The sequence below is a fragment of the Rhinichthys klamathensis genome, unplaced genomic scaffold, assembly GCF_029890125.1.
Source record: "Rhinichthys klamathensis goyatoka isolate OS25496 unplaced genomic scaffold, OSU_Roscu_1.1 h1tg000438l_1, whole genome shotgun sequence".
Lineage (NCBI taxonomy): Eukaryota > Metazoa > Chordata > Actinopteri > Cypriniformes > Leuciscidae > Rhinichthys > Rhinichthys klamathensis.
The window spans coordinates 95395-109319 of NW_026606934.1; the positions used below are offsets into that span (position 1 = coordinate 95395).

The 13925-nt window shown below is 36.4% G+C and overlaps 1 protein-coding gene across 1 annotated transcript; it reads right to left on the reverse strand.

Moving 5' to 3' along the window:
• Positions 1 to 451: 451 nt before the first annotated feature.
• lrrc18b (leucine rich repeat containing 18b) lies at positions 452 to 8140 on the reverse strand. Its single transcript, XM_056236093.1, has 2 exons — positions 7888 to 8140; positions 452 to 1291 (listed from the first exon to the last, which is right to left on the reverse strand). The coding sequence occupies exon 2, from the start codon at positions 1284 to 1286 to the stop codon at positions 519 to 521; it is 768 nt and encodes a 255-aa protein (XP_056092068.1). The 5' UTR covers positions 1287 to 1291; positions 7888 to 8140; the 3' UTR covers positions 452 to 518.
• Between the last annotated feature and the right edge of the window lie 5785 nt (positions 8141 to 13925).

The following is a 13925-nucleotide window of genomic DNA, read 5'->3' on the forward strand; positions in this document are numbered from 1 at the left end:
ACGTTTCATTATGCTCAGTTTTCACTCCATTTACAGTCATATTAGAAGAACGTGCATCCCTTTAAAGTGACTTAAATTTGTGATTCCTGAAGTAGCTAATTGTCCTTTGGTATTTCCTGAATACATATCAGATGTATAGCTTCAAGTAATTTGCATTTATATTTATTTGTGTAGCATAAAACTTTTTCCAAAGCTGCACCTTGATGAAGTGTAGTGCTCACACTTTCCAGATGTGATTCTAATGTCATTAGAGCTCCTCTAGGGGGCAGCAGTGAGACCCGAGGCTGTTTAGATATTTGCTACTCCCTAGTGGTACATAGAAGCTATTGCAGTATAAACGCCACTTACAACCAATATTATACTACTCCTTACAACTCCATAAATACATTAACATGAACTCCTATGAGGGTCCATCACTACGTCTTGTATGATACAACAAGCTTTTTTTGAGGAAAGTTTTTTGCACATCTCTCAATCATCATTGTATTGCATATCGTGATTTGGACTAGTCTACATGTTCACCTCCATAACTCTTGGTTCTCTTGTGCGACAGAGTTTGGCGTTAGGAGACCCGCAAAGTTGGACTTCTTTAGTGTAGAAGCTGCACTTATTCGACTGTCTAACTTCTCCCTGTCCTTCTTACACCTCTTAAGGCAGTCGGTACACAGACAGTCCTCTCTCACTAAATACAGACACTCGACTCTCTGGATGCAGTCCACCTCTGGAGGCTCGTCTGTAGGGATGGGGTTGGATTTGATGTTGATCTTCTGCAGTTTTGGGAGGTTTTGGATGCACTTGGGCAACAGTGTCAGGAGGTTGTTGAAGAGCCCCAGTTCCCGAAGCTCTTTGAGAGCAGCCACAGATGTTGGGAGAGTCTCGATGCGGTTCATTCCCAGGTTGAGGATCCTCAGGTTCCTCAAGAGCCCGAGCTCATGTGGCAAGCCGGAGGTGGTCAGGTGATTGTTGCATAAGTTGAGGCTGTAGAGGTTCGGGAGACGGCCTATAGCCGCGGGAATCTGCTCCAGGTGGTTGCTGTGCAGATCCAGCAATCGGAGGTTCACAAACTTGTCGATGGTGTCGGGGATCTTCTTGAGGAGGTTGCGGCTGAGGTCCAGCTCGTCTACGTCGCTGAGCTTCAGGATGCACTTTGGAAATGTGGCGATCGCCATGTTGCTGAGGTCGAGGCGACGTTTGCCGTCTACTGTCACCTTCAGAGCGTTCTTCGCCATCTTGAGTGTGATTTTTCTACCTGACGGATCATTCGATTTCTTCTTCCCTTTCACCATTGTGTCTATGAACAAGGCAACATTGTGTAAGTTACTGTATTTCTGAACAATAAGCCTAGTGAGCTGTCTAGTGGGCATCATTTAAATGCAATGTAGATGTGCTTTTGGTCAAATTCTAAGGCAACGTCACATTTAACATTTTGCGAAAAATTAAACGCATAATGATCTGACAAGCTCTGTGAAAAACGTCCACCCAAATGGGGAGAAATTATTTATTTCCTATGCTGAAGTCAACAAATGTCGAGTATAAGGGGGCTAAAGGCAAACCTGAAGGAAAATCTGTTTTTCATTTCTCTCATAGTGTATGGTTGAAGAAAAAATATATTTATTTTTATTAAGGATGCACCGAAATGAAAATTTTGGCCAATACGATAACCGATAATTCTTTATATTTGAAAGCCGATAACCGATATATTGGCCGATAAATCTAAATCCAAATTTTTATATTATTTCTGAGAGCCTGATTACAAAAACAAGTGTCACTATGTCCCAAACACACAATTATGTTCTCATTATAATTTTAATTACCACACCTTTAAATTACTAGTATTATTTGAAGTTAACATTATAAAATATGTAGACCTACACCACAAAACTAGTTGAGGATAATTTTTAAAATTGGGCAATTCCAGCGTTATGGACATGACATTTGATGTAAAAAAACTTGAAATGTAAATTCTCAGAAAATGCATTTAATACCAATATATTGAAACGTCTGTTTATCCATACTCCTTAATAAAGGAGTCCAGACATTAGAAAAATATCAGTCTAGTCTACACATGCGTTTTATATTTAATATGAGGGAAATACACATCTGTAACGGACGTGACACAAAAAAGCTTTTATAAACTTTTAAGTGGCAAAAGTACAAAAAGTAATACTACCCACCGGATGAAGAAGGGTTGGCTCTCCACAGAACAAAATATTCATTTTGTCTTATTTTTCGTGTTCGCGTTTATGAGGGAAAAACAATGTTACGTGACAGTTCCCCGTTACGGACGTGAGCGCTCTGAAAGCGGCACTGAAAGACTGCTTTAAAACTTTCCCAGAGACATCAAACATAAAGTACAAAGCCATTCATTACGGCGAATTTCGTTTTGTATTAATTGTATCTTAATTTTAATCAATGTTTCATCAACCAATTGTCTGGATTTAATAAATAAGAAGTAAATATAGCAGACAATAGATAATCACGACACGGAGGCGCCGGCGCGTGAACTGGAGCTCGTCTCATTAATGAACCGAGACACAGCGTATAAATATATCTATAGAAAGCTCGAAATGTGTACTTTTACAGAACAATTCAAAACGAAAGAAAACAGACTTTTCTCTGAAAGAACGCGATAGCCTTTGTGCTTTACTTTTATTTAACATATAAGCTTACTTGGCTCAACAAGTGACACATTATTACATATGCATTCATCAGATATTTTATGTTTTTTTTGTTGTTGTAATTTTTCCTTTTTTGTAAGGAGTAATATGTATATCTTTAGAGTCTTGTTTTATTTATTTAAGCTTATTCTTATTGTTACCATAGCAATATGCTAAAGGCAAACGTTATGGGTAGCAACGTTATGCAATGTTGACGGTGTCCTTGTGTAAATACACAAGCTGTCCTTTCTAAACCAAGAAAAAGAATGATTAGGAATAAAGTCCCTGGAGACTCACTACTTACTATATTGGGACAAAGTGTGTGAGTGTGTCTGATAGAGGTGACTGTCATGCATCAGTGCTGCTGTTGAAGGACAGACGAGCGCTTTGTCTAATGAAATGAAACGCTGCCCAAATCAAAAAGCCAATGTGTTTCCCAGTATGCCACCACACAGCTCACTGTGCAAACTTAAACCGGCCAAAACTCCTCAACAATAGTTAGTGCATTTGAGATCTTGAACTGGTATTTTATATACAGGTACATGTACAGTTTTAAAAATAACATTTTTCATTGTTACTTCATGTTTATTCATGATATAGGGTACAACGGGGCTAAAGGCGCACCGGGGTAAAAGGCGCCTTTGATTTTATATTCCTCTAAGCCACTAGATGGCACAAAAACTTTCCTAAACATCTGCTTTTCAAGATGCAGGTGGAAATGTGGCTGATCATCGCGGATCGCGGACAGCAGCGCAAAGTGGATTCTGCGCCAGGCCCGGCTGCAGGATGAAAGGACTGAGGGGGGATGTGAAATTGTTAAGGGGGCTTAACTTTATACCATCAATGAACAATCAATACACACCTCGCTTTGGAACAACAGATTTTTAAATACAGCGCTCCATAAAACACTCCATATGCAACTGCACAGGTAATCGCGTAATAAAAAGATAATTTATTATTCATATATGAACTCTTTCACGCTTAAGTTTAAATATTCTAACTGACTCCCCAGAGTGAGTTTTTATTTTAGAACGTTCCCCCTTAATGTTTCCATGGCAACGCGTCATGTGACAGATGTGTATCGCTTTTATTTCGTTTTTCCTTTTTTATTCAAAATATTCACAAACTTGCTTACCATGTCATCAACTATCTGATATTCCGATGGTCAAAAATGTGTACGTGAGTGTGTTTGGTCGTTTAAAACCTTTATAAATAATCTCACTATAACGTGAGATGGGCGCCACCATGTTTATTTGCGCCGCATTTCAGTGTCCTGTCAGGCTGTCCTCCAGGCTGGCTGTCAGTCATCAGTTTCTCCCGAAATATATGTAAGAAAGTGGCCGGTGAACTGTGAGAAGAATAGAGTAAACTTTATAGTCACTTCCACTGTGTTTGTCTGATATGAATAACACAACACACGTTGGCAAATTATATTTGAATAGATTGTTATTACTGCTTCCACAGACATCCGTGTGTATTTTACAAACTCCAAATGTATTGTTTTACTAGTGCTTATGTGTATTTCAGTGTCTGAAACCTAAAATAAACATTATGAGGTTGAAAACACTGCACGTTTTGATATATGACAGCGCTGAGCTCGTCCGTCTCTGGCTCAGTGCCAACCAACCCGCGAATCTGGTAGTGATGTCACGTCACTGAACATTATACATCCCATATGGGACCGTACCGCTCAAAAGGTAAATTTCATTGCTAATTTGATCTAATATTTGATGTTTTTAAAAATGTGGTACCGTAGATTTAAACAGAACTGTGACTTTACTCTGTATTCTCGTTGGCATAACACACGCGACCGCATACAGTCACTTCTCACTTCCCGCAATACACAAGAGACTCTCTTAAAGTGACAGCATAACATAAACTAGAACCTTCCTTAAAGGCAGGGCCAGCGCTCCGCACACGCACATCACGCGCTGCGCGTAGGGCACCAAGTGCTTGGGCGGGCACCAAAAAATCTGGGTCGTGAAAAATCATCACAATAGGCTACTAGTATAAATAACAAATAAAATATGTCTAAAGCATGTTAATATACAAAAGCAATACAAAAGTAATATAGGCCTAGACCAAATTAGTCGAGAAAAAGGTGAATCTCATTTTTCGTCTCCCTCTGGTGCCCCTAACCCCCCCTTCCCCACCTCCCAGTGGTCTGTTCGATTATGCCTCAATCAATGTCAAATTTGGCAGACACCGACCTCAGACATGGCCTCGGAAAGGCACCAAGAGTCGGGGGCGAAAAAAGGAAAAAGAATAGACAGCGGGATGATACTCGCGCGTCGCTTTGCAGGTAAGACAATGTTTTAAATAAAAATGTTAGTTTTGTAGCGCGGGCGCCCTTGCGTTGTGTATGCATGTCCAGGGGGGCGTCGCCAGTAGTGCAAATGAAATGATCCGTGGCTTTTTTAGCCCTGCATGTTGAATCTTTTATTTTAACGGGGGTCCGGGGCTTTCTCCCCCAGAAAATTTTGAAACTTGGGCTGTTTAAGATGCAGTTAGTTTGTTTGAGAAGAAAAGGAAGACCGCTTAGATACGTTTTTTCGTTGTTGTTTTATGCGGATAATGCGTTCATTTTCAAGAGGTTTATAGGCCAAGGCCCAAGGGCGACATCTGTTGGTGAAACTGCAATTAGAAAAAAAAAAAACCCCACAATCTCAGTGTTTGTATGTTTTCATATTCACAGGGTTGTCAAATTATTAGGGCTGGGAAAAGATTAATCGCATACAAAATAAAAGTTTGTGTCTACATGATATGTGTGTATACTGTGTATAATTATTTTGTATTTATATAAATACACACACATATGCACGTATATATTTAAGAAATATTTGCATGTATATACTGTATATATTTATATATAATTTATATTATATATAAATTTAAATATTTTATATATAAATAACAAATATTTCTTAAATACATACATGCAAATGTGTATTTATATACACTACCGTTCAAAAGTTTGGGGTCAGTGAGAATTTTATTTTTATTTTTTGGAGGAAAGAAATCAATACTTTTATTTATCAAGGAATAGTTAATTTGATTGAAAGTGACAGTAAAGACATTTATAATGTTACAAAAGTCTTTTGAACTTCCTATTCATCAAAGAATCCTAAAAAAAAAAAAAAAAAAAATGTACAACTGACAGACCAACAACTGTTTCAACATTTGATAATAATAATAAATGTTTCTTGAGCATCAAATCCTCATATTATACTGATTTGTGAAGGATCATTTGACACTGAAGACACTGACACTGGTGATGCTGAAAATTCAGCTTTGATCACAGGAATAAATTACACTTTACTATATATTCACACAGAAAACAGCTGATTTACACTGGAATAATATTTAATACTATAACTGATTTTTGTTGTATTTTTAATCAAATAAGCGCAGCCATGGTTAGCAGAAGAGAATTCTTTTAAAAGTATTTAAAATCGTACCGACCCCAAACTTTTGAACGGTAGTGTATATACAAAATAATTATACACAGTACACACACATATATCATTCATGTAGACACAAACTTTTATTTTGGATGCGATTAATCGCAATTCATCTTTTCCCAGCCCTACAAATTATGTACAGAATTATTATATTGTGCTTCATCAGACTAAGAAATTCTGAATGGTTGTTATTCCTTGGGTGGGTGAGGGGGTGAGTGGGGTGGGGGGGCACCACCAAGCATTTGTGCTTAGGGCACCCAAATGGCTAGCGCCGGCCCTGCTTAAAGGTACCATAACTCATTATCATAACAGGCACAATAATTAACATGTTAATAAACAGCCGGCTGACTTTTCCATTTGTTGACACCATAGGGTTAGATTCAGATGGTAAATGTCATATATTAAGCTAGGTGTCCACCTTAGAGATAATCACCATATTTAAAAAATATGATATTAATCATATCATTTAATAAAATATAATATATTGTTACTAATGTAAATCTATATTAAATGAGTATCTCCTTCAATGCTTTCGAAATCTTTACTTTTTAAAATAATTTTGTTTCTGTATTTTTAAAATATATTTTTACATTAATATATTTTAATGACAGTATATTTATTGAACAAAAATGATTTATGTATTTATTTAAATTAACCGAACCTAGTACAAACTTTGCTAAAGTGATTGTTTTGAACAAGTATGAACTATTATACACATTAAATTAGCTAAAGTATTTGTATCAATACTGTGTGCCCACATTGCCAACTCATACATTTATAAGAGTTTTAAACAAATAAACCACTTTTTTGGTTTATTTTCACTCAAAATCTGTTGCTGCATTAACGTTCAATACAAACACATATATATTTTTGCAATCATAAACTATAGGAGTAGTGAAACGCACATTTTTCTCAAGGTTTGCCTTTATCCCCGCTGTACCCTATACATTTAACTAATTTTGATTATAGCTTTTATTATATGTATAAATTATTATTAATTAAGATGAATAAATGATGTAAAAGTGTTATTTCAAGTTATCTTTGAATCTTAATGTGTTACGAAACAAGCTGCTGTTATTTGACACAGAATCCAGGCATGATGGTAACACTTTACAATAAGTTCCCATCATTCAAAGTGCATTAAATAACTATAAACAGTACATTTGTTACTGTATTTATTCTTCTTTGTTAAAGTTAGTCAATAAAAATGCAACTGTTCATTGCTAGTTCATCAAGTCCTTTAAATAATATTAACTTTTGATTTTAATAATGGGTAACACTTTATTTTAAGGTGACGTAGTTACACGTTACTACATGTACTTACTATAGTAATAACAGTAAATTATGCATGATTACAAGTAACTAACACTAAACCAGACCCTAACCCTCTATAGTAAGTACATGTAGTTGGATATTACTCAGTACTTATTTGAGTTAAGTAAAGTGTAGCTATGTCACCTTAAAAAAAGTGTAATTATTAAATGTTAAATTAACAATAACTAAGATTAATAAATGCATTAGAAGTGTTTTTCATTGTTATTTCATGTTAACTGATGTTAATAAATGGAACTTTATTGTAAATGTATAATTGTAAGGCAAATGACAATAACATAATTACGCCTGTAACCTAGCGATGGAAAACAAAACAAAATGTGCTGCAGACTTATAGCTTTTATACTCTGCAGTTTACAGTTTAGTGCAGTGATAGCTAAACTGTGTTCAAAACGGCAAGCATAAAGCAACATTACTACAGAAATTATGCTTCTTACCTGCTGTGATTGTATCTCTGTCTCTCCAAACAGGTTAGAGCCGAAGACAGTCCCGTCTGTAAGTCTCAGACACTAGCATGTGTGCACTTCATTACAGGCCGTCTGTGTCAAGGATCCGTCCATGTGAATAATGCACAAGCTTCTCTCAGAAACCCTGTAAGTAAAAACCAGCAGGGTAAGCGTGACTCACCTCATTTCCTCCGAGTAGAGAGCACTGCTTGTGGAGTCTGAAACCATGGCCTTCACGAGGACGGCTTTGTGTTGCTCGATCTCCAGGCAACAGAGATGTGTCGTCCCGCCTGCTAGTTTTATTGCTTTGTTGTAGGCTTGCTGAGTGAGGAGCACGGAGCTTGTTTTCTTATTAGATGTGTTCGATTTTCATGCATAACTGTCAGTATGCATGCTATTGTAACAGAATATTTTGCAGCGCTAACCTTTACCCTTTCTGGTTTTAACTTTGAGACCAGCACATGGCAGAGAGCCAGATTTTAAAGGGATAGTTCACTTTGAAATTCATTTTTGGTATGTTTTAGCTTACCTCAAGGGCATCCAAGATGTAGGTGTCTTTGTTTCCGCTGTAGTTTCAATTTTGATCATTTTAGGTCAAACCGTTCTTGTCTGTCAGTCATATAATGCAGGTCTATGGTCACCACCTCAAAGAGCATGCACAGAGAAGTCCAAATTAAACATGATTTAATGACTCGTAAATGTAAGTACACATTGATGGCCTAAGACACGAAACGAGCGCTTTGTGTGAGAAAACCAACAGTATTTATATCGTTTTTACCTCTTGTAAACACAGCCACGTCCAAGTGATCTGAGGGCGCGGGCGCTTCGGTCTTTTCCGGAAAGCGCCGGAAGTGATCTCGCGCGCGTGTGTCACTCATTGTTTACACAGAACAGAGATTGTAGGTAAGACGGCTAATTAAAATGGTACTAATTTGCGCTTATCCGGGATGTTTAAACCATCGTAAAAGAAAACAATTAAAAAAAATAAAAATAAAACAATTGTATGAGTGACGTACACGCGCGAGAGATCACTTCCGGCGCTTTCCGGAAAAGACCGAAGCGCCGGCGCCCTCAGATCACTTGGACGTGGCTGTGTTTACAAGAGGTAAAAACGATATAAATACTGTTGGTTTTCTCACACAAACCGCTCGTTTCGTGTCTTAGGCCATCAATGTGTACTTACATTTACGAGTCATTAAATCATGTTTAATTTGGACTTCTCTGTGCGTGCTCTTTGAGGTGGTGACCATAGACCTGCATTATATGACTGACAGACAAGAACGGTTTGACCTAAAAATATCAAAATTGAAACTACTGCGGAACCAAAGACACCTACATCTTGGATGCCCTTGAGGTAAGCTAAAACATACCAGAAATGAATTCCAAAGTGAACTATCCCTTTAAACTATTCCTTTAAACTCAACTTTTTACAGTATGATTTTAAATGATTCCATAATTAATGTTTCACACATACAAAGAGACGTCATCAGTTTTATTTAATTGGTTTTGTTAGTTTGTTGTTGTCTGGTCATTTTACATAGTATGACCTATATTTTACAGTAAGTGGAGAAAACGGTACACTGTTAGATAAGTTTACAGGTATGCCAGAGTATCGTCATGCATGGAATATGATATATCTGACAGTATGAATCCCAACTAGATTTATTTTTGACCTGTTAAGTATAACATTTCACTTGCAGTCGCAAAATATCACTACATTTGCCATTGCATTTTACCACCAAGAGAGGGCAGTAAACTGCTGTGATGGTCATTCATCTGATTGATGATGCAAACGTATTTTGAAAGCATTCATTAGAGATCATGCATCATTATTTCACTACTTGAGTAAGTAAAAAAAAAAAAGCATTTGTTTTGTACATTTCTTGAAATACAATTCCTGGTAAGGAAATAAATGTAATATGAACAATTAAAATGTGCTATAACTTTAACCCTTGTTTTCCCGGAAAGGCAATGCATGTTTGAGCTGTCTTACTGAAAGCAACTTGCCCAGACAGACCTTAAAATATGCCAGTGCCATTGTTTTGTCTCAAGATGCACATTAGTAATGTTTTTTTCTAAGGCACATTTATAAATGCCCTAATTGAACTAAGGCCTAATCCTGGCTTAGCCCTGTCTGTGAATCCGGCCTTAAAGTCTTGTTTTAAACGGCAGATTTGCTTATTTTTCTTCACCTCAATCTTTAATCTCCGAGTCATGAGTAAAGTTGGCTTACTTAGATGTCTAGGTGAGTTGTGACTCACTTACAGTCATGCAAAAATATCACTACATTTGTCATTGCATATAAACTGCTTTGATGTTTATTTACCCGATTGATGATGCATGCAACAATATTTCAGAAGATCATGCAAATTGCATTGAAATTGTACTATTTGAGTAAATAAAACTAAATGCATTTTCTTGGAAATCACTTGAATATTGAATATCTTAAAATGCTAAAGTCTTGTTTTAAACTGCAACTTTGCTTGTTTTTTTTTTTACCACCTCAAACTTTTAACTCTGAGTCATTAGTAAAGTTTGAGGTGAGTTATGACTCACTTAATCCATCTATTCATCAAAATACAAAGTACATTCAGTGTGACTAATGGGCAGACTTCACCTCAGGTCACCTGCAGGTCTGATCTAGGTCATCTGGGTACGGTGACGGCGGCTGGTCTGGATATTTACAGTATATCCCCTCATTTTGCTAAAGGACGCGTGTCGTTCTGCTGAGTAGGATGTGTTCCCGGATCAACGTACTGGTTAGGTTAGGGTTTGAAATAATAGCTATGTTTATTTGCTCCAGGACCAACAAAACATTAGAACACGAAATACTTGGAGAAATCATGGTCACTCACCCAGAATGCTGTCTTTATCTAATAAATGGCTATATATTGAGTGTTATTATTGGTATATATTGTGTTATTTTGGCTACAGATGAATGCAGACTGCACAATTAAATAGTATTTTTTAGCATTAAAACAAAGCTCTCTTTGAACCTTTTGCGCACTATAACAATCTATTATTATAATTTTTTTGGCTTAGTGTTTCTTCAGATGCTTTAGCGCATCTATCGCTAAATTAAACATTAATATCCTCTCCAAAAGACCATCAGCAAAGTGCATGTGTGGGAAAGGTGATCTAAGGGACGTTTCAGAGCTTCCTCACACACCGCTGCTTCACACTTACACGGACACGCAAGGATCTGGTTTCTGAGAAGCCCGACACCCTCTTGTTTTCTCCGGCTCATTCTGTGTCGTCTCCAGTTTGGAAAGCTTGGGTGATCAGTGATGATGGGACACAGGAGATTTGTGACCACTGGGAAATGAAGCTTGCTGGCAACAGTTAATGATGGGAAAGTAATCACTGTACAATGGAGTTGTGTTGTCTTTACAAAATTCTTTGAATTTTTTTTTTCATCCACCAGGAGAAGGTCAAATCTTTTAGAAAAGTAAAAGCTGCCCTAAATAGAAATTACGGTATATTTGGATATGCTGTATGTAAGGACCCATGGTTTTAATGTATTTTTATTTATTTATTTTCACATAATCATTTGACCAGAAGACATACGTCTTGCACAGAAGTAACTTTTCATTGTCCAAAGATGTATTTTACTTAACTGGATTAAGGATAAACCACCACCACTATAGCAAAAAATACAGCACTGCATAGAAAAATTAACTTAATTCAAAGAGGCAATTTTTTTCTCTTGTTTTCAGCATAAACTCACTTAATATTCATAATTTGTTTCAGGAAGCAAGACTTACTATGTTACGTTTACCCTCCCCTTGTGTAATCACACACTTCATAACTGATGTGACTTTATGAATTCGTACTTTCCTGTTTTGAAATAGCCTAGATTTAGCTCTGTCTTGTATTATCCGTTACACTTTTAAGGTGTGTTATAAGCTCTAAGATGGTCTCTGGAAAACTGGCAAATGGACGTTTGTTTGAATCAAGGATGTGGTTTTTGCTCAGACCTCAGCTGACCTGCTTCATAAATGTTTACCTGGATCCCGTTCAAAGAATCTCGTCTGAGACTCATCCCATGGTCAAAAATGGAAACCTTTCTTTTATGAGTTAATTCAAACCGTGTCTACTTTTAGTATAACGTTTCACTGGTTTTGGCGTGTCTCCCCAGACTTATTTTAGGTTTATTTAGGTCATGTTAAAGCAACACAAGCAATGTTTTTTTCCCTCAACTGGTGAAATACTGAAGGTGACGCATGACTGTTACAAATTTCAACAAACTCTAGTATGACGTGTTGTGTGTAAATCACCAGTTGTGTCCTGCAGTCAGTAAAATATTGTTTGCATGTACGACTAAGACTATAATTGATGGTGTGTACACACTGGCATTGCTCTTTTGTTAGCTGTGTTAAAGGGATAGTTCACCCATAAATGTAAATTCTGTCATCATTTACTCACCCTCCAAACCTGTACGTAAACCTTTATTCAAGTTATTTTGTCGTGAAATGTAACTATATTATCGCCCAGCTCTTTATGTAAAGTTGGATATATAAGTATGTCCAACTTCATCGACATACAAACAGTTTAGGCAAATATATTAAATAGCAAATCTCAACTGCTTAATTGCATGTGTTGTCACTAAATCTGTGACTATAAGGCATGAATATATGAGGATATTAAAAAAATCATAATTTTCCGAAAAAGCACTATACAAAAAAAATGAAATATAACTTGACTTGATTTGAAGATACTTTAAAATTTATAATCATAATTTTTACTAAACTGTTTAAACTGAAACTAAACTGTTTCTATGTCGATGAAGTTGGACATACAAAAAAAATAAAAAATAACTTTTTTTGTCCATTCAGTGAAAGTCAATGGGGTCCAAAATTGTTTTAAAAAGATTCTTCAAAATATCTTCTTTATATCCGAATAAAACATTGAATATAGGTTTTGAGAGTGAGTATGTCAACATTTTTGGGTGAACTATCCCTTTAAGACTACAATTGTCAACAGGAACAGTAAGAGATAGCATGAAATATCACGGATTGACACTTCATCTTTTAGATTTACCATTATATTAATATGAAAGGACTACAGATACGTATTTCTCTCCACACTGCTTTCTTGACTTCTGAACGAGACCTCCCATTTAAACACAAACACATATGAAAATTTGCCTCATGCAATCCCACAAATCACAGTTCACACACGAACCCTCTCAGAAACTGAACATGACTCTTTTCTTTAGATACAGAGTTTGCAAATGATGCACACAGAAAAACATTAAGAGGTTTGGTCATGTTCTTTCACATAAAAATGTTTCATTTACAGTTCACTTACAAACAGAAGAGATAAACAGTATGTGTTGAGCGTGGGTCATACGTCATTCACAGATGGTTCTTGTTAGTGGTGAAGGCAGTGGGATCTCATACGACCCTTTACATTTCACAGTTAAAGAACTTACTTACACATTTAAAGTCTGTGATAGTGTCGAAAACCCTTGGAGTGAGAGACGGTCTTATTTATTCTTAAAGAGTCAGACAGACAGTGAATAGGTCGAATCAGCGGTGCCTGTATGTCTGTTCCAGATATGGATACGCCCTGATATTTCATTAGCGTTTCCATTATTAAATCCAAAACATTCCTCCATTTAAAAAAAAGAAGTCATAAAAAAAGAAAAGAAAAACAAACAGTTTTTCGACAGATTTAAAGGAAGTTTCTGGGTTCAACGTAAGTTGAGCTTCTGTGGCCGCTTTCCATGACCACAGAAATAATCTGGAGTCTTCATTCACATTAACAGTTATATATTTACACTGCAAAATAACAACACACAACAAACCCTTACTCAGTACATTTGTCTTGTTTTCCAGGACAAATATCTAGACATTCTTAAATCAAGAAAAGCTAAAGGACATGAGAAATTAAGTCTTTTTTTTTAAAACATGAATTGAGTTTCTGACAATGAGGTCAAAAAAATAAACTAGTTTTTCCTTTGAATAAAGTTGTTTTTTCTACCCCATTTGCAGATTTTTTAGCTTGAACTTGAAATTTTCATACAT

Coding starts and splice junctions, on each gene's coding strand:
- lrrc18b (XM_056236093.1), bottom strand. CDS start 1,286: ATGGTGAAAGGGAAGAAGAAATCGAATGATCCGTCAGGTAGAAAAATC.